The sequence below is a fragment of the Acipenser ruthenus genome, chromosome 2 (genome assembly GCF_902713425.1).
Source record: "Acipenser ruthenus chromosome 2, fAciRut3.2 maternal haplotype, whole genome shotgun sequence".
Lineage (NCBI taxonomy): Eukaryota > Metazoa > Chordata > Actinopteri > Acipenseriformes > Acipenseridae > Acipenser > Acipenser ruthenus.
The window spans coordinates 58,577,266-58,602,857 of record NC_081190.1 but is presented as its reverse complement, the minus strand read 5'-3'; the positions used below and the strand labels follow the sequence as shown (position 1 = coordinate 58,602,857).

The 25,592-nt window shown below is 38.2% G+C and overlaps 1 protein-coding gene across 3 annotated transcripts in view; it reads right to left on the bottom strand.

The window, feature by feature from the left end:
* The window catches only part of LOC117409610 (tumor suppressor candidate 3), a 112,947-nt gene that overhangs the window by 53,757 nt on the left and 33,598 nt on the right, over positions 1–25,592 (bottom strand). For 2 of the 3 annotated variants that reach the window (XM_034015897.3, XM_058997773.1), the window contains exons 2-4: positions 17,799–17,968; positions 7,227–7,344; positions 1,853–1,993 (exon numbers count right to left, since the gene is read on the bottom strand). In XM_034015897.3, coding sequence (XP_033871788.1) covers positions 1,853–1,993; positions 7,227–7,344; positions 17,799–17,968 — 429 coding nt within the window. The remainder of the gene's footprint in view (positions 1–1,852; positions 1,994–7,226; positions 7,345–17,798; positions 17,969–25,592) is intronic. The other variant, XM_058997774.1, reaches the window with a different exon arrangement.

Below are 25,592 nucleotides of genomic sequence, written 5' to 3'. Positions count from 1 at the left end.
CCTTTCTTCCAATTGATTCCTTTAGATTAGTCCCTTTAAAATGAATTTCCAGTACTGGCATTTCATTACCCACGGAAGCATGCTTGTGTTAACAATCTACTACAAACTATCTATCTAATTTATATATATATATATATTCTCCTCTGGATTCAAAAATAAGATTACATATTCAGTAGCCAATCTTTATATACAGTAAAAACTGTCACCCTCAGCTTCTTATAAACCACATTAAAATGCCCTGCCAATAGGAGTTAAAGGGGACAAGCTCCTGATCCTATCACTTTGGTTATTATTATACTACCGTTACTGGGCTCTATGTGTCATTGATTTTTCTTTTCGTATCTTGACTTACCTAGACCTACCCGCGATGTATTAAAGTCATTTTCACTCCTGTAACTTAGTTTCATCCCTGCTGCGGTAGTTGAATTACGACTGTTCATTTCAAACTACACCCACCCCTCGTTATATCGCCCCCTCGCTATACTGCGGATTCGGATATATCGCAGTCCTGGAGTTGGCTCCCCATTTTTACGGTCTAACTGTGCAAGCCTTTGCTGCAATACACATCAGCAATTTCATTTAGAATTACTGTTTGCTTTATTTCGTACTGCACATCACAAACAAAAATATACAAAACAATTAAAAACAAAGCATTAATATCATACGGTTTTAAACATAAGCACTGCACAATAACACAAACAAATTAAATATCTATGCTGAAGCGGTTTTTATTTTAGCCAACGAGGTGTTCATTGTGGCAGCAATGCACTAGCAAAAGTCACAGGGCAGTGATGTCTATCATTAATATCATTGTCCCAGTGAATTTATTTTGTTAGTTATTTCTTCCCATGTTTCTTTTGTTAAAGTTTTTTGACCCTGCAAAGTGTTAAATAATATTTCTTGATTTTTTTTTTTCTCCATTTAACTAACAGGTCAATTTTGTCTTTGTTAAAATTTGCTTTCCTTTCTTTTTGGCCGGTGCCATAGCTGCATCAGTGTTGGAGTCTGCAGAAGCCACAGCTCGATCCTGTTATATTTGCCTACTACTTCTTTCTGTTCACTATACGAATCATTTATCTTCCCGAAGGAAGTCCCAAGTCTTGACTTTCGGCGTTGCAAATCTATTTACAATGAGATGAAAATTCCGATCTCTCCTGTATAATGAGCAGTAATTTATGCTGTTCGTAAACTTAAGATGATATTATGGTAGTTGTTCACGAAAAAGAGCTGTTTAGAACATCGCACTAAAAAATTCTACAAAGGACGAAGGCTACGAACACGTAAGTAATATTAGTACATAGAGCCCAATATCTCTCAAATGTAACAGTATGGCATCTGATTTCTTCCCCACTTAATATTACTTTGTGGAATAAAAACATAAGATTACATAGTTTATGTAAGTTGTTGTACAGTTTTGAAATATTCAATGTAACACAATATAGAATGCATAACATTGCATCATGTGTATGTGTACCGATTCCTTATGTTTTTACACATATTGAGTCCCACAACAAATCAGGCATGTTTGTTGTATTAAAAATATGTGTTGCATTTTGTGTTTTAATGTCAGCTTATTGGTGAATACCTGATGAAGTCAACTCCATAGATTTATGCACAGTCCCTTCAAAGTGATATTAAAACGTGGTTATCTGTACATTTATTTTTACACCGTTACCTTTTAACTCATCCACTCACTGAAACAAAATAAAATCTCAAACAGTTGCCTGTAGTGCACTTTCTAAAATTTCATCACTCGCTATTTGAGTATCAAACAAAGGTTCGAAACACAGAGCACAACTTTTGTCAGCTTAAAAAGCACAGAAATGAATCCAGGCTTTGTCAGGTGGCTTACCTGTACATCGGTTCTGTCAGCTATCCACTTAGCAAGCTGCTCGGCTGCAAAACCGATTCGCTGCAGGTCAAACGTGTCCGCTCTCTTGGGCTTGCCTTTTAGAGGAAAATGCATAAACGTAGGGGCCGAGTTCATGTTGAGCTGTGTAAGAAAGAAATGGTGCCTCTAAATGTTAATTAAGACAAGCCTACATTGTGCATACCAAACAGTTGCTGTTCCTTTTGTTTAGCAATTCATGGATGTGGGTGACGTATTTTGTTAAGGGGACTCACTAGTTGCATGGCACAGATTTAAATTACTGCAGTTTTCCAAGCTGGAATTATAATAATTATTTGTCAAAACTTAAAGAAAAAAGAATGAAAAAAGCATCAATAATCCAATTCAATCCTTTGCTGGCTACTTGAATACATTTGCTGGAATTTATTTGCAATACTGTTCAGTTTTTAGAATTTATTTCACAGAGAATGCAATTACTAAATTATGTGTCATAATTACATAAAACAAGCAAGTATATATAACTATTTAGAAAGCAACTCTTTGGAAAATGGAGAGATAGAGAACACAGTGATCTCAATTTATTATCTGTGCATTAATCATTTGACATAATTGCATAGATTACAGTGATTAGCATTTATAAAAAAAAATATTACAAAGAGCTACCCATCCACCTGCTACAATCTTCATAAGCCAAATACTTATTTTCATTTACATACTTTACTTTGCAACCTACACTTAACTATTGTGGGGGTTTCAATACAGGGTATATTGTTTTACAATAATTAATCATATAACTATACTGATAGTTATTTTTTTAATTGCAAATTTAATACCAAAATTAAACACTTCTATTGTAATTTATAATGCATCAATATCAGTGTTAACCTCTCTTTAAACCAGCACAAACAGGATATTTTCAATGAGAACATGGGATTGACATTTGACCAGTACATTATTTATGCATACTAGGACTTTTACAATCCCTACATATACTTGAATATCTGGTTGGACTGTGGCACACCAGGATAAGTGGCTGAGCTGCGACTTAACAATTAGTTCTAGTTCAGCCTTCATCATGCTTTTGCTCTGCTTATATTAAAGCGTATGCATTAATCATAGATTACCATACTAAACGACTGTACAGTTTGTATACTTTTTTACCATGTTTCAGAACATATTGCCTGCAATTCCATGCTTTGACCTGGCTGTAGCTTCTTAAAAAACGAAACAGAGTGTAAAAAGGATTTTTTTTGTCGCATTTGATGTGAGTTTTCTTTTTTTTATTTAAATATATAAGAGTATACCATTTATATCACCACCTGGCTTATGGAAATTCAACAGAAGACTATAAACATTAGGTCATTATCATAACCCTGGTTCCCTGACATATAAATATAACCATTACCATATGGGTATTTACCTTCGAAAGAATCGAAACCTTAATAAGATGTATCAAAGCTGCTCGCAGAGCCTGTGACGCTTGTGCCCTTGACAGATGCAACCTGGAATAAAGCCCACGAAGTTGCCATGCCCCTGGTGGAATGGGCAGTGAGCCTTTCTAGAGAGGGGCAAGTTGGCTCGCTCATAGGCAGTCCTGACTATATCTGCTATCCATTTGGACAGCCTCTGCTTATAGCAAAAGCAGACAACACATTTTTCGGACTGCCTCCAATTTTTCGTCCCGTCAACATAGTACGCCAGGGCCCGCACAGGGCAGAATGTATGGAGCTGTCGCTCCCTGTCAGACTGGAAAGGAGGTGGAGGGAAAGTCTCCAATTCCACAGACTGGTTGACATAGAATGCCGTGACCGTCTTCGGCAAAAAGGCAGGATTGGTACGGAGCATAACCTTTGTTCTGGCCTCTGTAAAAATTAAGCAGAGGTGATATTTGCGGAGGTGATATCAAGCAAGAAAGCCACTTTGAGCAATAAATATTTCAGCTCAGCTGAATCCATGGGCTCATATGGAGGCTTCATGAGTGCATTAAGCACCACGTTTAACCGCCAGCGAGGAAAAATGTCCTTCATAGGCAGCCGAAGCCGCTGAGCCCCTTTCAAAAATTGCCCCACCAGGAAGTGAGCTCCTGGGGACACCAAGTCAATTTTGACATGGCAAGCTGAAATGGCTGCAAAATAGATGTTTAACGTGGAGGGGAATTTCCCCTTGTCAAAAAGGTCCTGCAAAAATTGCAGTATAACTGCCATGGGACGGGTTGTGGGGTCGAACCCACGAGGCAGACACCACGTCTGAAAAACAGCCCACTTGTACCCATACTGGGAACACGCGGATGGTGCTCTGGCATTCTGCAAGGTGTCAATGACAGACCCAGATGGCTCAAATGCAGCCGTTCAGGGGCCAGACACAGAGCTGCAGGCTCAATAGGTCGGGATGCCATAAAGTCCCCCATGCCTGACTGAGCAGGTCACAGCGCTTAGGAAGTTTCCACGGCTGGCTGCTCAGGAGCTGCATCAGGGTTGAAAACCGGCCTCCTGGGCCAGTAAGGAGCTACTGGGAGCACCTTGGCCTGGTCCTGCCTGATTTTATCAAGACACAGCGAGAGCAGGGAGAGCGGTGGGAAGGCATATAACGGTTGCCTCGGCCACTGGTGTGCCAAGGCATCTACTGCCAGCGGGTCCCCGCCTCCTATTATGGAGAACCGGAGGGGACAATGGGTTGATTCCTGGGAGGCAAACAGATATACCTCTGCTCTCCTAACCTCTCCCAGATGAGGCTCACCACCTCGGATGAAGCCTCCACTCTGAGGTACTGTGAACTCTCCTTGAGAGGAGATCCGTCGCCCAGTTTGTCACTCGGGCAGATGTACTGCCCGCAGTGCGAGAAAGTTCTCGTCTGCCCAGAGACAAAGCTTGTGGGCCATGTGATGGACTGGACCACCTGAGGCCACCCTGGTGGTTGATGTAAGCCACCACTGTTGTGCTGGCTGTACGGACAAGCACATGTCTCCCTCAACCTCGTGCAAAAAATTCTGCAAGGTCAATTCTCCAAAACATTACTGTGGAGATCCTGCCAGGTGGGGGTTCCACACACCTTGCGCCCCTCTGCCATTCCACACAGCACCCTAGCCCAGGCTCCCCCCTTCTGGTAACACTGCCCCGCGCTATGCTGAGGCAGGCTGTTTCCACCAAGAGAGCGCCCTTACACAGTGACGAGACACTGTCAATAGGCAGTCGCACTTCAACACAGGCTGAAAAACTCTGCTTTAGAACCAGGCCACAGAGGGCGCATGCACAGGTGACCCAATGGAAGGGTCTGGGAAGCTGCTGCCATCAAGCCCAGAAGTCTCCACGTCCTCCGACAGGAACACCAGCTCCTATTCCACCTTATCAGAGGTGGCGATAGACAGCATGTCCTCCTGTGGCCAATCTGTGCCCGTAGCCCCCTGGGGCCCCAAGGGGACAGGTGGCACCGAATGTTAACAGTAATTCTGCTAGAACCGTTCCTTTGGTGTTAAACAGCTGCCCAGATCATTTAGAACTCGGGGTAGGAGAAGGAGAAGCAGACGAAGATGAGGAAGACAGTGGGCAATTTTCTGGGTGTGTCGTTTAGTCTCCCTTGGCACACAGCCATGGGGTGAGGCTGCAGCCACCTTTCTAACAGAGGGTGATGGGGAAGAGTGCTTTGCAGGAGTAAGGGACGCAGAGTGCTCTGTAGAGCTGTGGGAGAGACGTTTTTCCAGCGTGCACTAAGAGAAATGTGCACAAAACTCACAGAAACTGCGGTTCACCAGTGTCTCCTTGGTGTGCTGTAGCCCCATGCAGGAAGAGCATCTATCATGCTTGTCCTCAACAGGCAGCCTGGCCTTGCATGTCTCGCAGGGATAAAACCCACGCATGATGCAAGAAGCAAGCAATGCAGTGTACAGTATACAGATGTACAGGTGCTGCCTCGGTATGGTACCGGGTCGGAACCAGGATGGTTCGGTGACTTTAGCACCGGGTTGGTGCAGAGTTGTAATAACTCGACTCAATTCAAACTCGATTCACAATTTTCGGTGACTAGACTCGAGTCCCGACCCAAAAGTCTCCACTCGACTTGAGTCATAGTCTTTATGATAAAATAAATGACACAATCATTTTCGTTTTCAATAACTGCAATCCTTCTTCTGATGCGTACAAGCCCTGCCTCTTTTTGAGTGAGAGGAACACCTGACAACATAGAGAACAGCGTCAGCAGTATGGAAGGCAAATCAAGGGTACCTGCGGTCATCAAGTTCGCAAGAACTTTGGAGTAGACAGGGAGAGAAATAAGCAGTGTTCTGCCAGCACTGAGAAATGCCAAACTGAAATAAATTGTGTCTAAAATAACTGAAATCATTTTTGGTCTTTTTTATTATTTCTTACCAAGTATCAATAAGAAATTACCATAAAAAACTGTGTATAAGTGCCCCCCCCCGCCCCTTTTTTTAGACAACAATTTCAGGAAAAAGCCTACAGGTCACACCAGTGTATAAGTCGCTCCCCGTTTTTTAGGACCCCCTAAAATACCTAGTAAATAGACTTACAAAGGTACTTATTTGGTGGGTCAATCAATAGATTTTGATTTAAGTAAGCTTAAAACTTAAATGTGGTAGAAAAAATAGGGGTTTAGTGTTTGTTGTTAATGTATAATAGTTAGACTATGTTTAAAAAAAAAAAATTGTTTTAGAAAACAAAAAAGAATTGGCAAAAAAGCCATATTTTTTTAAAATCCAAACTACCACACAAAACAACCCTCTGGAGCTTTTATAATTTTCTTTATTTTTTTACATTCCCGTAGCCTTCTACAACCACTGGCATGGCAGCACACGGTACAGATGATCAATGAAGCTGTTGCACGGTCATCTTTGTTTTCCAGAATTCCCGAATTTAGTTAATCAGCTCTAGATACACGTAATTAGTAAAGCTAATACAGCGATTATTTTAATATCACATATCATTTGTGTAAATACACAATAAATGCAAATATATAGCAGAAAAAGTAACTACTTATCTGAACCAGCTCTCCTGTCAGGTCAGTTCTTGAAAGGAAAAATGGCGTTGAGATCTGTGACCGCAGTGCTTTTGTGCCCTCGTGGGCAGGCCATGACTGCGCCACAGGCTCTACGAGCAGCTTTGATAGATTTTATTCAGGAGACTTTCGAAGGTAAATACCCTTACAGTGATGGTTACACTTCTTACTTGAAAGGGAATGTGTAAAAATGTTATTGAAGCAAATCCAAGTACAGTAATTCACTACGACTAATTATTGTATTTATCTATACAATACCAATACGTTTATGGTTTCTCTGGGTTACAGTGCACTGAGTTATCGCATTTCAGAACCCTTATGCTTACAATCATTAAAATCAGCTGGAGAAAATTATTGTGCACAATATTACCTGCTGAAACACATCCGCCCCCTCATCATAGTCCACCACAGTGAAGAACAGTTTGTTAGAAAAAGCAGATGAATAGCGCCAAGAGTTAGCCAGCACCTGGTATTCTTCATTAGCTTGTCTTGAAGAGAGAAGTATTTAAGAAAGAAAGAATGAAAAAAAACAGTATATACAGTTAGTAATTGGGGTAGTGTAAGAGAAGCCTACCATTTGTTACAGACACTTCAGGTTTCACACATCAGCAGGCAAACACAAGGTAGCTAAACCGCCTACTCGTTTATAGGTAACAATGGAGTTTCCAATTAGTTTCTTTCAACTGAAACCAATAAAATGAAAAAAGCCAATCAACTAAGTTCAGTCAAAGAAAAGGAGTAAAAACCATATACAGTATTTTGTTTTTGATGCTTGTCTAACAAGGCAAGTTGAAGGTTTGAATAATATAGAAGTAAATAGCCTATTGCCTGTTACTTGACTGCCAAGCTCAAGTCTAGGGGTGACAAGATGGAACAACACAAATTAGGTCTTCCCAATCAAAATCTATTAAAGCAGAACGGAAATCAATGCCACTTGGTCCTCGCCATACCTCTAAACCATTAACATGGTCAGCTGAAAAGGCATTTAGCCACAGCCTACTGTAAGAACAAAAAGACTGCATATGACATACTGCTTGTTACCTGGTAATTCATGAAAAGGTTTGTGTGATACAGCTTTTGAAAACTCTTTTACCAACTTATTGTACAGCTCAGTTTACAATGTATACAAGTTATTATGTATTGGCAGGCCATATCCTCATGGAATTTAATGATATATTTGTTTATTAAACAAATAAACTAAACACTGCTTGATTCAAATCTTTCTAGGAAAACTACTACACCATTTTAAACACATTTGTGCTACTGTCTACAAAATGTTTCACTAGCAGAGACATTTGGTAGATATATCTTTGGCAAAATAAATCAATAAATGAGAAGGGGGAGGTTGAGGGGAGACCAAAGGGTTAGATGTTCTTGTTTTGTTAATTCCAAATGGGATAATGGCCATATGCAATTAGATCTTTTTTATGAATACAAAGAGACTTTGTGAGAGTCAAGTATATAGCCAATGCCACAATTACTGAAAATATGTTATAAAGCAACCTTTTAAATTATTGAATATGCAATTATTTATTTTATCTACAAGCTAAATGTTGTTTTTGGTACAACAATTCTGTATACTTTTATTAAAGACAGCTATTTGAAACTTAATTTCTTAACTGACATTAAAGATTCATTTTGGAACTGTCCTTGTTTATATCCCATCTTCATAGTTGATCCCTTTCTTCTAACTTGTTTCTGTAAACATTTTGGTCAGATTTTAACCTGTTATTAAAAACCCCAGTGCACTATTACATTCACCATGTTGCCTTTTACAACAATTAAAATTTGTCAGTGCCATCCCCCCAATGCCATTCAGTGAAAACTCTTTCAGCAAATCAACATTCTTACTCAAGGAACATGGCATAACATTTCTCACTTGATGCCGGAAAATTATTTATGTAAATGATCTGCCTAAATTTAACAAAACAACATGCCCTCTTAAAAGGACCAAATCACACTAATGATTATACATTTATTCCATTAACTTTCTCCCGCTAAAACGTAATTAATATTGCATGTTGAGTTTGGGTTTGAAGCCTCACGAGTCTCAACATTTGGCAGTAAATTGCTGTTACTGTAGTGTTCGAGTGTCTCACCCACCCATCAATTAGGCAGTGGAGCTGGTCTCCACCCTTCAAATAGAAGCATTGATTTGTAGCTGGTCTCAATGCACTTATGTGGGTGTGGAGACTCATGGAAGGAAGTTCATACATTCTACACTCTACAGTACTGTTGATCAGAGTTTGAATTCTTATTTAATGCTGATGAATATATGTTTTATGGTTTAGGGCTGTCAATTAATCACAGTTAACTTCTGCGATTAACGTGTACATTTCTTTGGAGGTTAAGTTTCTTAACGCTTGTTAATTGCACGTTTGTCTTTATTATTTCTTGATGTTTACTTTTTAAAAGTTATTTTTGTATTAATACACCGGGCTTTTATCAACATCTACTTTGTGCACTGCATCGATCGCAACAGAGGGGTGTGGAAGTGTGTGCAAAAAAAAAAAAAAAAACCCTCCCGCTTTGCAATAAGTGTCTCTTCTGTCACTGCTGATGTGATATGGGATGCAACAAAAGAATCATACCGAACGTAGCATCGCCTGTTTTATACAGAATATTCACATTAGTGAAATTCGACTCCTATTGCAGGTATTTATTTATTTTTAAACATACGTATCTACAGTTGTCCCGCGTTATACCCCCCCCCCCCCCCCCCCCTTATTATTATTATTTTTTTTTTTTTTAAGTATAAACTGTTCCCCAAAAGTAACCATGTATGTTTATACAGATGGGAAAAGATGACAAAATGTCACTAGTAGACCTACTGTTCTGTTAAGAACTAGTACTGTAGTTTTAAAAACAATTAATGTTTTTTTAAAATGGCCTGGAGATACTGTAATTGTAGAACTAAATAAATAAAATGTTTGAATTTACTGCAAACATAGTAGGTTTTGTGTGTGTGTGTGTGTTTTGTTGTTGTTGTTGTTTTTGCCCATGGCCCTTACCTGACGGTATAAAGAGGGTAGACTCTATATACATATCCATGAATAAAAACGTTTTTGGTATATTAATGCTTACAGTCTATACATTATCAGGACCTGAAAACTTCAATTCATCTCAACCTGACAAATACTGTGTCGTCAAAAGAAATAATATAGTCATGTATAATAATTTGCACGTATGTGTATATATACATTTTATAACGTGGTTTAAATTACATTAAAACACTGTGTAATAAAGAGAGAAAGGATCAATGCTGTAAATCTCCCTCCCAACTAGAAAGGGTGCTGTGTAAAGGTGAGGGTATGCTGCCTCCTAGCTCTGCCACCTCGGTGGCAGGTGGAAACCGGAAGGTGACCATATTAGGAGGGACGCATAGCTGCAAGTACGCCGGACGATTCCATTGCAGTCAGCTGCGGGGCAGCCCTCTATTGGAGAAACCATGGCGACGCACTGACTACAGGGAGGAGTTTGCTGGGTACAAAGGAGAAGCAGCTACGTTAGTACCTTTGCTTTTGCGCTGAGAGAATGAGCCACCAGCCGGAGCTGTTCTCGTTTTGTTTTGTGTTACGTGCTGTCTGTGTTTTGTCTTTACAGCGGAGGAGTAGGAGCGAGGGGCTGCAGCCATTGAGCCAGCACAAGCCCCGGAGCACTTCCCTCACAGCACGGCACCAACCACTTACCACAATCCCTGGAATATCAGAGCACAGTTTTTGTGCACATCGTGGATTAGGAGTGTTTTTCTTTTGTTATTTTTGTTATTTTGTTTCTGGACTTTATTAAATAAATCACTGACTTTTGGGAGAATCTGGTTTGGACATTGTACTTATTGCACCACGTCACTCGCATCCTGTCACACACTGACTGCTCATACCTACAGATTGATAAAACATTTATGAATTTGTCAAAGAAAATGATCTATAATATGCCAGCAAGCTAGCACAACAAAATGAAACAGAGAACAATGCCTATGATCCGTCTAAATGACTATATAATTGTAATATTATTGTTATTGTTAAACAATGATACATATATTCAAGGAAACTGATAAGAATATATCTCTACTCTGGCACGCTCCTGTTGCTTCTTCCTCAGCAACATAAGCAGAATTCGTCCCTTCCTCACGGACTACTCTACGCAGCTCCTAGTTCAGGCCCTGGTACTGTCCTGCCTTGACTCCCTCCTGGCCGGCCTCCCTGCCTCTGCCATCCGTCCGTTCCAACTCATCCAAAACTCAGCTGCTCGCCTTGTCTTTTCCCTTTTTCATTTCTTCCGCGCTACACCGTTGCTCCACTCTGCACTGGCTCCCTATCGCTGCTTGCATCCAATTAACAAATCTTGTTCTTGACCTTTCTGCTCACTCCTATCTCCAGACTACCATTTCTGCCGACACCCCCTCTCGCCCCCTCTGCTTCTCCACCACCGGCAGATTAGCTGTACCCCCCCTCCACAGCCCGCTCCTTCTCCACCCTTTCCCCTCAGTGGTGGAACGACCTACCCACGGATATCAGGACTGCTCAGTCCCTGACCACCTTCCTGCACCTCCTCTCCTCAAGACACACCTGATCAGACAGCATCTGTAAACCTCACAACTCTCAACTATACTGGCCTATATGGCACCTAATTGTACTAGTACTTGCACTGAACTGCTCCATACCTTGCTGTATTCTACTACTGCTCTTAATTGTAACTACTTCCTGTATCTTGTATTTGACTTTACTCTTATAGGTATCCGTACACACTTGCTCTCATTCTCTTCCATTCATTGTACTTACTATGTGCTCATCCTGGACTTTACTCGTATAAGGAAATATTTTTACTATCAGTTAACTGCTCTTAGTATAACCCGCTCTTACACATAATTATTTACTGTCTTCTCTATTTTTTGCTCTTATTTGAATTTGTTCTTTTGCTACTGATTTCATTGTACTTTACAATAAACTGCTCTAATCTGTAAGGTGATATTCTGAAATGTGATACTTTACAATGTGGTATTTTGTAATGTGATACTCTGTACTGTGATATTTTGTAACAATTGTAAATTGCCCTGGATTAGTGCTTCTGCTAATACGTCGGGAACATAAGAGACTTAAAAAGGCACATAAATGCTCAGTTAATAACCTGCTGTCTCAAATAGAATAACCTGATATGGAGTGTTCAATACATGAAAAACAAAACCTTATAATTAAAATCATTTATTTAACAGTAGTTATATCTATGACTTTAGTGTTAATCATTTCTTTAAGGAAAAGGTGACTCATCATTGTATTTTTTTTCCCCCAATCAAGAGAAAACATTTTACAATGGTAATTGAACCTACATAGTAATTAAGATAATGGCATGATAAAACTTCTTGACAAGATGTGATTTTCTTGCTTTTTCTTATAATTTACCAGCACAGCTTTTAACAATATCTGTCATCTGCCCCTGCAGAGGTTAATGAAAACCAGTTTAAATGTGTTCTGGGTCACTGTCACGGATAGCTTGGTGGTGACGTCAGACCAGGAAGAGACAGACACAGTAACTGCAGGTTGAAGCACTGTGTGCATATTTAATTATAAATAAAATGTTTAAATAAAACAAAAAAAACAAAATAAAAAGGCGTGTTGGCCAAAACAAAACAGACAAACTTTTTAACAAACAAGTACCGTGCTGGTCGAAATCTAGCACGAGTAGCAATTGCACGCTATTATTTCTCAGTTCTTGTCTCGGTCCTCCTCTGAACACTGAACCCTGATGAGCAGCTGATCCACTCTTCATATATACGTGGTCATCTCCCGACTGGTAATCACTTACTTAATCTGGAGATGGCCACATTACGCACGTGTTTATCTGGATGGGGAGCGGCGAAGACGAACACACGCTTCAGAGAATCTGAAGCGTGTGCCGTCAGCCGACCGCTTCTTTTCACACTGCAGACCTACCATGCAGCCACCTCACAGCTACAGCGTCAGAGGACAACGCACCTCTGGGCAGCTTACAGGCAAGCCTGCAGGCGCCCGGCCAGGCTACAGGGGTTGCTGGTGCGCGGTGAGCCGAGGACACCCTGTGATTTTTGTGTCTTTGAGCCCCGTGCCAACTCCAAAACGTTTAAAAAAGAAAGAAGGATGAAGAGCTGTGTAAAATGTCAGCAAAGTGTTCTAGGATTTACTTAATGTTCAGGTAAGCAATGGGTGCACAACAATGCATCCCAGACAATAATAATAATAATAATAATAATAATAATAATAATAATAATAATAATAATAATAATAATGTGAACTTACAGTTGTCAAATAGAGTACTGCAGAAAAAAGAGATTAGATGGAATGAAATTGAATTGTGACAGAACAGGCTTAAAATTGCACACCTTAACTCCTTTCATGTCTTCAGTGTATAGAAATTGCTAATTTATATACATTTCAATGACCGTTGCTGTTTTGTAATTTCGGTGTTATTTCCTCCGAAAACACCAACGCTAAAAATAAACACACAATACGTAGATCATTTAATTTTGCTCAAATTCTTACACCAAAAAATAAATAAAAAACTGAGCAAGTAGCTATGACATGGTTCACGTAGCAGCTCTCTACGTTATGAAACAAGTAGGAGAGAACATAATAGTGAACGAAATAAAATCTTGATAAGTGCATCTGTTACTGTTTTAATTTATTTTTGTGTAATATCCTCACTACCTTACGTAGTTCTGCTTCTTAACTAGTAAAACATGTGCTTTAAAGAAAGGGGTTAGAATGTGTATGCTTTAAAACAGCATACCTTTTTTTTTTCTTCTTGAATTGAGTGTCCAGCAATGCACCATAACAAAACTGTAAAATCCTTTGCAACTGTAAATTTCAAGAACTGTGAAACTATAGTCTCTCAAATGTAAAAATCTAACATTATGTACATCCAGCTGTTCATTGTGATGCAGAGCACTCTACATTGCCTGATGAAGTTTCTCTTTCTTTTCTTTTTTTCAAAGCCGTGTTGTTTGTACAGGTTTTGTAACAGCGGTTAGCAAACTACAGTTGCACAGACATTGCAGACCAAACAACTAATTTGATCATTATCGTTATTAAACTCCAGTCACGCGTAAATCTTCAGCCAGTTTGCCTGAAAATCTGTCTTTGATAGTTAGTTCAGGGATTTTTTTAAAAACATTCCCTTCACTGACATTGCTTATTTGTGCTAAGGCTGTATCTAAGCCTCTAGTCTAATCTATGTATTAGTCAGTGGTGTGTGATGGGTTTAGTAAAAATACCTTGAATATTTATTTTTTTGCCAAATTACCCTTTGTATTTTTTCATTATGAAAGTTTATGTTGTTTTTAAATTGGATTTGTTATACCATTTGATTTTTACAATGGAAAAGTGACCTATATTTTATTTTTGTAACAATTAGGATGTGAATCACTCAGAAAACTTGTTTGAATTACAATTTAATCAACATAAAGGCTCTCTGTATTTCTTTTTTTGAGTATGAAATCGCCTTGGTGCCCTTGGGTTGGATTTATGTTTTGCCTTTTTGCCCCCCAGATCTGCCTTGGTGCCCCTGAATCTTTATGCCCAACAAAGGCAACATTGCTTTGCCCTTCATGACCTTAACTTCATGCCCTGTGTATCCCCCACTTAAGACATCAATGGCGTATACCGTCTGTTTACACCATCACATTATGGCTACGGGACATGTCTGGAGACAGGTTGTCTGAAATATCAAGACATTAGATTGAAAAAATAAAAAATCAAATAAAGATATATTTACAAAGATGCATCTACTCTTATAAGAAAACTACGTATGAAGGCAGTTTGCAGCCGTCTGCTGTCACACAGAGCATTACAGTTATGCGTTGCTTCTCATTTCCAGTTGTTATTACTCACACGTTTTTCTCCCTTTTTGGTATTGCTTGGCAAGTCGAAAAATATTAGAACTGAGCCTAATAACGAAACGCTGAAATTGTAAAAGCTTCTCTTCGAATTCCTCAGGAAGGTAATGACTCTTTGTGACAGGGAGGACCCTATCGCTGGTTCAGCTGCGCTGCTGCTGTGGTAAACAGGAAGGCTTGCCCAGAGCTGAGCTGATCGGGAGGTCACGATTGGCTGGGGGGCGTGCCCAGGGAGTCTACACCTGTTTAAGAATGCAACAGCACCAGTTTGAGGCTACTGCACCACGGCCATAGCTACACAGGTGGGCGCTGAGTGAAAGCTTGCTTTGTTTACAGCGAGGAGGAGAGCGTCCACTCCGCAGGATAACTACTACAGAACTCTTCAACTGCCAGTCAGTCACGTTGGTGTTTGTGCACTCGGGAAGTCACATCTTTTTTTGCTGACTTTACTACATGCATCACTATACTGTACTCAATTTAAGATGCAGGCCATTTTTGAGAAGAAAAAATTGGTTTAAAAAGTGCATCTTACATTTTCGAAGGAATACAGTATTTTGCTTAATAAAGTCGAATGAAACCTGCTGAACAATGTTACGTTAACATATTGAATTACATATTGCTTTGTTGTTTTCCATATAATAATGAAAATCCGAGAAATAAAAAAATTAGACATTTCGAAATCTAACATGAAATCCTACATATTATTACGGCTTCTGGTAGACTTTTGCAATATCATTTTGCAATTTCTTTGGTTACAGGACGTTAAATTAAAAAAAAACAAAACAAAAAAAACACACACGTTAAATTGGAATAATAATAATTTTAGCACATTTTCTTTTCCCGTAGCCTACTTAGTACACAAAACAGATCATGGTGCCACATTAACACATTATGATACTATACAGCACCTTGCATATACACACTTTACAGAAATAAATAGTTTTTAAATGTACAATGTACTGTGCAGCCTACGGGTGACTACAAGTAACATAGCATACCTATTACTTTTGTTTTCTTTTGGCATTAGTCAAACTTTATTTTTTTTTGCAAAAAGCAATCAAAGACTTCAGATTCAGAATATTGTAGTCCACATCTTGCATTCTGAACCAGTGGAGTCCAGCAGTATTTCTGAAAGCTTCTTGCCCTTTTCCAACCGATCGATCTCAGTTTGTTTAAACTCTGTAGAGTTTGTTTCTATGCCCTCTTTTAATCATGTTCTTAATTTTAGCAATTCAGTAGCTGCTTGTATCTGTTCTTGGGTTTATTTTCATTCAGTCAGTATAACAGTGATTTATACCTACATTCGTAAATACCTACATTCGTAAATACAAGGTTCTGTTGCTGAAAAAATATGGCAGGAGATAGCTGATCGGGTTAATGTGGTTGGTACTATAAAAAGGAAGATCATATACTGCCAGAAACACTGGCATAATGAATGTCAGATTGTAAACAAAACCGCAGGGCCTTCTTCACTCTTCTGGATCATGTTCCAAGTCCATACAAGCACATCGAAGCCTGGTATTTTCTTAGAGCAACCAGTAAGTAGCCTATCCTGTTCAGACCAGTTAACAGTGCAATTTAATGTATGTGTTACAAATAAAATAACGTATGCTACATATCCAAAAAATGTATGTTATATATTAGATACAATGTGCCAATCATACACCTGTTTCTACTGCCTCCGATTAAGGACTACTAGTTATCTTCCCTGCCGATGTGTGCGGCAGTCATGGAAGGACATCAGGGAAAGGACACTGGCTGTTTTGGGGCTGCAGTGACAGGTGGCAAAAGGGGTGTTTTGTTTGTTTATGTTTTGTTTCAATTCTCATTCAAACAATAACAACATCTTTGCAAGTGTTCTCTGTGCGTCATAGAGCATCACTGGACTTTGTTGTTTTCACCTGTGTCCATCTGTGTCAGTGTGCCCCGCCCCTGTGTGTATTTTATGTTTATATGTTGCGTGTGGTGTATAAATGGATCTGTTTAGCACAAGTGATTTAAAATATATAATTGTATTTAGACACGAGGATGGCACAATCACTTCACGTGCAGATTAAAATGTGTATAATATGTGAGCACGGGATTGCACGAATTAGTTTACGTGCTGAGACAGCTGTATATATAGAGGCACGAAGCACTCACTTGGGGTTGTGTGTTCGGTGTGGAGAACAGGAGAGAGAGAGAGAGAGAGAGAGAGAGAGAGAGAGAGAGGAGATTCAAATCTGATAAAGTTAAACATAACAATTGCTATTTCGTGCTGGAAGCACTAGCACGGTACTTGTTTGTCTGTCTCACCGTGTTTGTTAGTGTCTGTCTGTTTTGACCACTGCACTGTTTGTTTTGTTCAGTGTTTTGTTTTCTGTTTAAACCTTTTATTTTACAATAAACCGGTGCATCAGCGAGTTTCATACCCCAGCACTGTTGCTGTGTCCACTGTCTTCCCAGTCTGACGTCACCACCACAAGCTATCCGTGACACCATCACACACCTGTTTCTACTGCCTCCGATTCAGGATTGCTATGGATTCATCTTCCCTGCAAGTGTGAGCGGCAGTGTGTGTGGCAATCGTGTAAGGACATCGGGAAAGGACACTGGCTGTTTTTGGGCTGTTCTGGGGTGTTTCTGTGTTGGGTTATTTTATTACTTTGTTAGTTGTGCATTTTAAATGTTTAACTGCTTTTATATGTCTGCTGTGTCTTTTCATCTGCCAATTATCTGATGCTCGATCATATTCCCTTCTGTAAATGTTACTTTATTTGTATTATTTTATTTTTCTGTTTTTGTGTTTGTCCAAGGACTGCCTATGAAAATTAGCTCAAAGCTAAATCTGGGTGCAATACATCTTATGACATGTCATAAATGTTAAAAATTGCACGTTGTCCCTGTCAAATAAATACATAAATAAAAAATCAAATAAAAAATTATGCCAAAGTTTGAATATAATAATAATAAAAATAATAATAATAATAATAATAATAATAATAATAATAATAATTTCTGTTCGCCTTTAACATTCTTTCGGTTGTACATGTACGTCTATCCTATAAAATGCCTGTGCACATTTTGCCTTTGTACCTGCAAACAGAGCACTGCCTCTGAGGCTGCAGTGCAGTGAACATCACGATTATGGAGTAGTTGCGGGGTGGCGCCTTTACAAATCTTCTGAATTTGTCTCCATTCATGCGGATGACTGAGCGTCTGGAGCTCCATTCCATCAGCTGTTCCACCTTCTCAGCCAGCATGTTCTGCCAGGAGATAAAGAAAAAAAAAATCATCAGAACCAAAAAACTGCAAAACTTGCTGAAAAATTGATAAAACAACCTGTCAAACTCTGATTTGATGACAACTGACAGACTTTTTCAAATAGCTTTCTGGGCAATAGAAACTATTTCCAGACTACCATTAAAGCAGCCACCTGAAGTAGTTTTCACAAATGCCCTATTCACAATACCAATGTAATACAGGAGCAACAGATGTTGATTGTGAATGAACTGAATGACAAGGACGTCTTTTCAAATGTTGATCGCACATAATTTCTCTAGTGTGAATAGGGCCTGAAAAGCCAGGACTAAGTGATATAGAATTAGGCCTTAAGGTCTCTACACACCGGACGCGATGTGACAAGTGAATGTGTCGTACAACACACCGCACAACGACAAAAGAAAAAAAAACGTTCACACTGCCTGCAATGCAACAGGTGACAATAAGGTGTCAAGAAAAAAATAGGGTTGGCGTCAGTTTGCGATTTTGTCGCTCGGCAGCTAGGGACTGACCAATGAGGAGCAGCTTCCCTTGCGTGCCTTCAGTAAACAATGGCAGAAGAAAATAATTCTTGCAGTATCAAAATACCCAGAGCTGTACAATAAAGGACACAGAAATTATAAAGACACGGCAATGAGGGAGAACATCTGGCAGTCCATTTTAAGGGAACTGGATATAGCTGGTGTGTATGATTAGTTTACCTTTACTGAAATAAGTATTCTGAAAAGCTTTTATGTATTCTACATTTTTATTAGCTGTATAACAGGACTAACATACGTGTGATTTTTTTCAGAGGAAAATCGCTTATCACAGTGTTAAAGAGTAAAAATGAACATATATATATCATCTCTGGATGCTTTACATTACACTGATCTGCGTGTGATTAAATACATAACCTTTACAGTAAAACAATAAAACTTAATTTTCTACTTGTTTTTTTATGCAAAAGCATTTTTTTGATACCGGTTAAAGAAAAATGGCTTGTAACCAGGAGGTCCCCGGTTCAAATCCCACCTCAGCCATTGACTCGTGTGACAATGAGCAAGACACTTAACCTCCTTGTGCTCCGTCTTTCGGGTGAGACGTAATTGTAAGTGACTCTGCAGCTGATGCATAGTTCACACACCCTAGTCTCTGTAAATCGCCTTGGATAAAGGCGTCTGCTAAATAAACAAATAATAATAATCAAATTATATATATATATATATATATATATATATATATATATATATATATATATATATATATATATATAATTAGGGCTGTCAACTTCTCTTTTTTTTTTGGAGATTAATTATTTTAACACACGTTAAATCGCACTTCCGTGTATTGAGCATTTAGGCACACCGTACTTCAATCCTGGCCACGGCAACATTGGATTGAGTGTTTGACTGCAGTTCTTGTTTAAATAGAAATTTACTCACTGGAGCAAAGCACTAAAAATGAATGGGAGGTTGTTTTTTTTGTTTTTTGAGGTTCGGACAGCTCACTGGACATAAAGATGCTTACTTGTCCACTGTTAAGTAAGTTTCAGTATCACACACGAGTACATCTAGTTTGCTGCGTGCGGAACACGCCCTCACTTCTCAAAATACACTAGCAGCTCTTCTGCTGCAGACAAAAACAATACAACAACAAATTAAACCCACCAGTTTCGACAGAAATTCAGGATCACTGCAAGCCCATGAATCAAGCTAAATATGATAATAAAGAGTTGCAGTAGGCTGCACATAAAGCCTACCAATTTGTATTGTTAGTTTGCAATTTGTGGATATGATGACAAAGTTTTTTTCATGTTCTGTTCAAAATGAACAGTTAGTTTTTTAGAAGTGCATACTGTAGCTACATATTTATAATTCTAAAAAAAAAAACAGTCCACAATCACATTTAAAAACAGATATCCTATTTATTCTGTTTTCTGATCTATGTGTGCTGCTGATCAAGCTTGAAACGCATGTTTTATTGTGTTGGTTGTATTTGTAATTTCTAAATTATTGCCAGCATTCTGCAGTTTGTTCTTGGTAAAGCAAAAACACACAATAACTGAGTTAGTTTGTAAATCGCTTCCTGTAATTAAAAATTGAAAAGGTTAATCCCAGTGCTTGATTTGTATTTATTGTTTGTCTAGTTACATTTGCCTGCTTGTTCTCGAGTTTGTTTCAACAAGTTATTTACAGTTTTCAAAACGTTTACGTGAACACATCTGTTTTAGTATAACTATTATTATTATTATTTATTTCTTAGCAGACGCCCTTATCCAGGGTGACTTACAATTTTTACAAGATATCACATTATTTTTTACATATAATTACCCATTTATACAGTTGGGTTTTTACTGGAGCAATCTAGGTAAAGTACCTTGCTCAAGGGTACAGCAGCAGTGTCCCTCACTGGGGATTGAACCCACCACCCTCCGGTCAAGAGTCCAGAGCACTAACCACTACTCCACACTGCTGCCCCAACTATAACTGTGTACTAATTATTTACGTGCAGCACACAATATTGCAGGCAATGTGACAATCAAAAAACTTACATCCTGTTAATACATTTTTATATGGTTCTGCTTTAGGGATTTGGGCCAATGCCAAAACAAACAAACAAACAAAAAAAACTTGACAAAGATGCCGAATTTGCACAGGGTACACCGGGATAACGCGTTCAGTCTCAAATACATAAATATATTTTAAACTTTTACTTACAGTTAAGGATAATAATAATAATAATAATAATAATAATAGCATCAGCAGTAAAACAAATTTAAATTAGATGGAGTAATTGTATCAATTTAACATGCGATTAAAACTGAGATTAACTGAGATTATTATTAAATCGTGAGATTAACTGCGATTCATTTTTTTTTAATCACTTGACAGCCTATATATATATATATATATATATATATATATATATATTTGTTAAAGCACACTAGTTGCACCGTCAAACTAATTTACACACAACTAATGTCACTGTTTAGTAAAACGAACCCAGCATGTTGTTTAAAAAATAATAATAATAATCCTGGTTGATATCCCTTATTCTGTTATTACTTCTTTATTAATTTCTTCAAAATTGTACAGCACTTAAAAATGCAGTGAAAAGGCAGGGTGCGAGCATACATATTTATGAGTACAACACGTTGTATGAATCTTAAACGTAGCAGTACCGTGCTGGAATTCGCTTTCACTTTCAAAACAGCTCGTTGTGGTTGTAACTTCATAATCTTATAAGATCATACAATGCCGGATTCAACGGTAATGTGGTACATGTTACTTTATTATTATTATTATTATTATTATTATTATTATTATTATTATTATTATTATTATTAATAATAATAATAATAATAATAATCACTGTCTTTATAGGTGTGTATGATTTGTTAGTTTCAAAATCTGTCAACAACTGAAGACAGATAAGAGGATCATTTCGTACCACTTAATTTGCACCAATGCAACATAACCTTGTTAACCGTACAGATGACATATTAAATGCTTAGATGATTAGATATGGTTGCGTTCTTGTAGAATTTAGTAATCTCTATAACCCAAAAACCAACATCTACATAAGCAAATTGCATTTTCTGACATTGATCAGTTTTTCTGTGTTAAAACACACATACTTGTGTAATGAGTTTTTGAACACTTACCAACATCATAACTGAAGAAAAATGGACCCTTTCAAAATTTTAAAATCTACCACCCAATGAATGCTTTGTATGAACGCTCCACGCCATTCATTTGTTATCCTTAAAATGGATAACATTTTAAAGTGCCACTACTCTTGTGAGGAGGCATTATCATTTTAATAATTTCATATATTCAAAAGAGCTGGATTTATCTAGTGTTTTGATCTCCTCGATATCTGCATTACAGTCAAAACTACCGTATTATGATTCCTTTACTGGTAAGGAACTATTCCACTCAGATTACAATGACAGGATTGTATAATGTGACCAACATGACATTAAACAAGTCTTTAAAGACTCAGTCAGCTTAGTTTTCACCTAGCTGTTAACATCTGTTTAAGATTAAAACGTATCCCATTTAAAAAGGCAGTAAAAGTTTGATATATTTTATCTAAACACTTTTTATGACATATTAAGTTATACCTATGAGACAAGAACAAGGAAGACACCTACAGTAGTCCTTTAAAAGCATACCAGTAATTTAAAGTCAGCGGTTAACTATGTTAACTTCATTGGTCATCTGAACACACTTTTTTAAGAACTTAAAAAATATATATAGATTTATAACTTTCAAAAGGTGATATATCACTTATCATTTACTATCACAAATTGATTTCACAACACAAATTTCCTCATTGGCTTATAAGGACTTTGAATGATTGCAGGTTACTTTCAAGGCGGCAGTGTGGAGTAGTGGTTAGGGCTCTGGACTCTGGACCAGAGGGTTGTGGGTTCAATCCCCAGTGGGGGGCACTGCTGTTGTACCCTTGAGCAAGGTACTTTACCTAGATTGCTCCAGTAAAAACCCAACTGTATAAATGGGTAATTGTATGTAAAAATAATGTGATATCTGTATAATGTGAAATAATGTATAATGTGATATCTTGTAACAATTGTAAGTCGCCCTGGATAAGGGCGTCTGCTAAGAAATAAATAATAATAATATTGTTCTTTGCAGTCTGTCAAATAGATGTCTGACTATTGGCTGAACTGGAGAGAAGGCTTTGTCAATGGCTCAGGCACTGGACTTCTGCGTCATGAAGCAAACTATTTCGTATGCAGTAAACCTGGCTTTCATTTTCACTTTAGCACAACAAAGCTTTAATAGCACAAACACAATGTGGGTTTCATTAAAATGTACATTAGTAAAGTGAATTATAATCACCTAACCACGATAGCATTCTAAGTTTTAAAAGCTGCCCAGCTCTCAAATCACTATTGCCTATTTTTTTTTTTTGTTTTAATTCATTTGTGCTGTCAAATTTAGACTCAGAGTAATATCTTCTATAAAGCTGAGAGGGACAAAAAAAATAAAACTAATGTGCAATAGCCCCGAAATGATATGTCAGCAACTTTAGCTGGACTTTAATAATGGGAGTTAATGAGTTTAATTACCCTCTTACTCTTCAGTCCTCTGGCGGATAAATCTAATAATAATTACTCCCCATATGTAACTAGCTATCACATACACAGCATAATGCTGCAACTTAAAATCAGTTAGCAAAAGAACTGTCAAGATAATTACTTAGTAGTAGTTAATTTATAATGTACAGATTTGCTGAATATTATATAATGTGCTAATATTTACTAAAGCATGATTAACCAGAGTAAATCTATGTTTAATAGATTAAATGTTTGAACCTTTTACAGTTGTTTATCATTTAAACAATCATTCTCTTTTGCAATGGAAAAGTTGGACAATTTTTTAAATTTATTTATTAAAAAATGTACATGGATTTTCACATACAGTATTCAATTACTGGTTTACAATACATGAAGATAGTATAAAATGATTAAATATTTTGAAAGAATGTGAAAACCAATGCAAGATCCCCATAAAACTGTACAGTTGAAATGCTTACTAAAATACTTTGCAGTTTAGTATTTTTATTTGTGTTTATCATTTAAAAAACTTAGCCTTAGGTATAACGTAAGGAGAATGGATTCTCTCATCAAATGTGTTATAAACATGAGGTAAAATGGATACTGTGTGTATCAAAGACTAACAAAATGATAGTGGATCAGATCATTTGTACTGACTGGCCGTGGTGGCCACACAAAAATAGAAAGCGTGGACTGGATAGTTTCTAATTTATTGGTCAGATTGTATACTGTACTTCTTTATCACTATGATATTTCCCCTAACCAACAAATAAATAAAGTACAGAATTGTATTAATATTCTTGATTTTGTACATTACAATGGCCAGATGGATATCATAATCATACCTCACAGAGTAAATCATATTGTTTAACACACTGGCTGTGTTGGGGTTGTTCTGGGGTGTTTCTGTGTTATGTGTTGTGTTATTTTATTAGTTAGTTAGCTGTGTATTTTAAATGTTTATAATTCTTGATTTGCTTTTATATGTCTGCTATGTCTTTTCATCTGCCATTTCTCTGTATCCTTATTTTTCTATTTTCTTTTTCCTTTTTATAAGAAATATTTTAAAGACATAATTAAGTATCTTATTACTTTTATATAATTATTAACTACATATTGTAATATTATATTCATATTTACTTTTATCATTATGTATTGTATTTATGACTTTTTTCGCTATCTGTCCTTCGCTCTTCTCGTTTATGCAAATTCTCTCACCAGCACTGCTCTAGCCTTTCCAATCCAATCTCCCTACCTGTTCCCCCCTCCTCTGCTCCTATCTCCTGCTCTCTGGTGCCCTCTGGAACTGCCAGTCAGCCTGCAACCAGGCTGATTTAATCTCTGCTTACGCCTCTCTCTCGACTTTCTGGCTCTTACAGAAACATGGATCTCCCCTGAACACACTGTTACCCCAGCTGCTCTTTCCTCTCTCTATGTCCTCTCTCATTCTCCCTGTTCCTCGGGACGAGGTGGTGGAACAGGATTCCTACTTTCTCCATCCTGGAACTTCATTTCCCGTTGCTCTCTCCGCCCTCTGTCACTACTTTCAAATTTCATGCCACTGAATTACACTCTCCCTGTCATTTGCTTCTCATAGTTCTCCGTTTCTCCCTTTTAATTATTTTTTCTTTTCAACTCTCCCCTTCACCTCCTACTCATATTGTTGGTTGCCAACTGGACCTGATTTTCTCCACAGACTGCTCTCTCCCATCTCCTACTAATATCCCCCTCTTCTCTCATCACTTTTTCATCTCCTTTTCACTTCCTCTATCCTCCCTACCCTCTATTGCTACCCCTTCTCTTTCTTTTCACCACAATCTCAACCCTATCCTCAACAACCTTCACTTCCTCTGTTCTCTCCCTTCTTCTGCCTATTCAATTATTCTCCCTGCTTTCAGCTGACTCAGCTATCAGGATTCTTTCTTCCTCTCTCACTCTTGATTCCTTCTCTCCTGTCGTCTCTCGTCCTGCTCGCTTTGCTCCTCCCCAGCCCTGGCTGTCCTCTACACTCCACTCATCCCATACTGTTTTACATGCTGTTGAGCGGCGATGTAAGAGGGCAAATTCCCCTCTGATCTAGATCACTACCGTTCCCTCCTCTCCTCCTTTTTGTCAACCCTTACCTCTGCCAAACATTCATACTATTAATGTCTCGTCATTACTTCTAACAACCCCCACAGACTTTTCTCCACCTTTTCCTTCCTCCTTAAACCCCCACCCTCTCCCCAATCCTTTACACCGGATGATTTTGCCTCCTCCTTCTGTTCAAAGGTAGCGGATATCCAAAAGCTATTCTCCAATCCATCTTCAGCTATCCCCTCCCCACCTGATCTCACCCTGCCTTCCTGCCCTACCCCTCCCTCACTTTCAGCTTTCATGTCAATATCTGATTCTGACATTTGCTGCTTAATCCTGAACTCCAGACCAACTATCTGTGATCTGGATCCCCCTTCCTTCTTACTTCGTCCAATCCATTACCCCCGCTCTTCTTCCTTATATCTCCTCCCTCATTAACACATCTCTGCTCGCTTGTTCTTTTC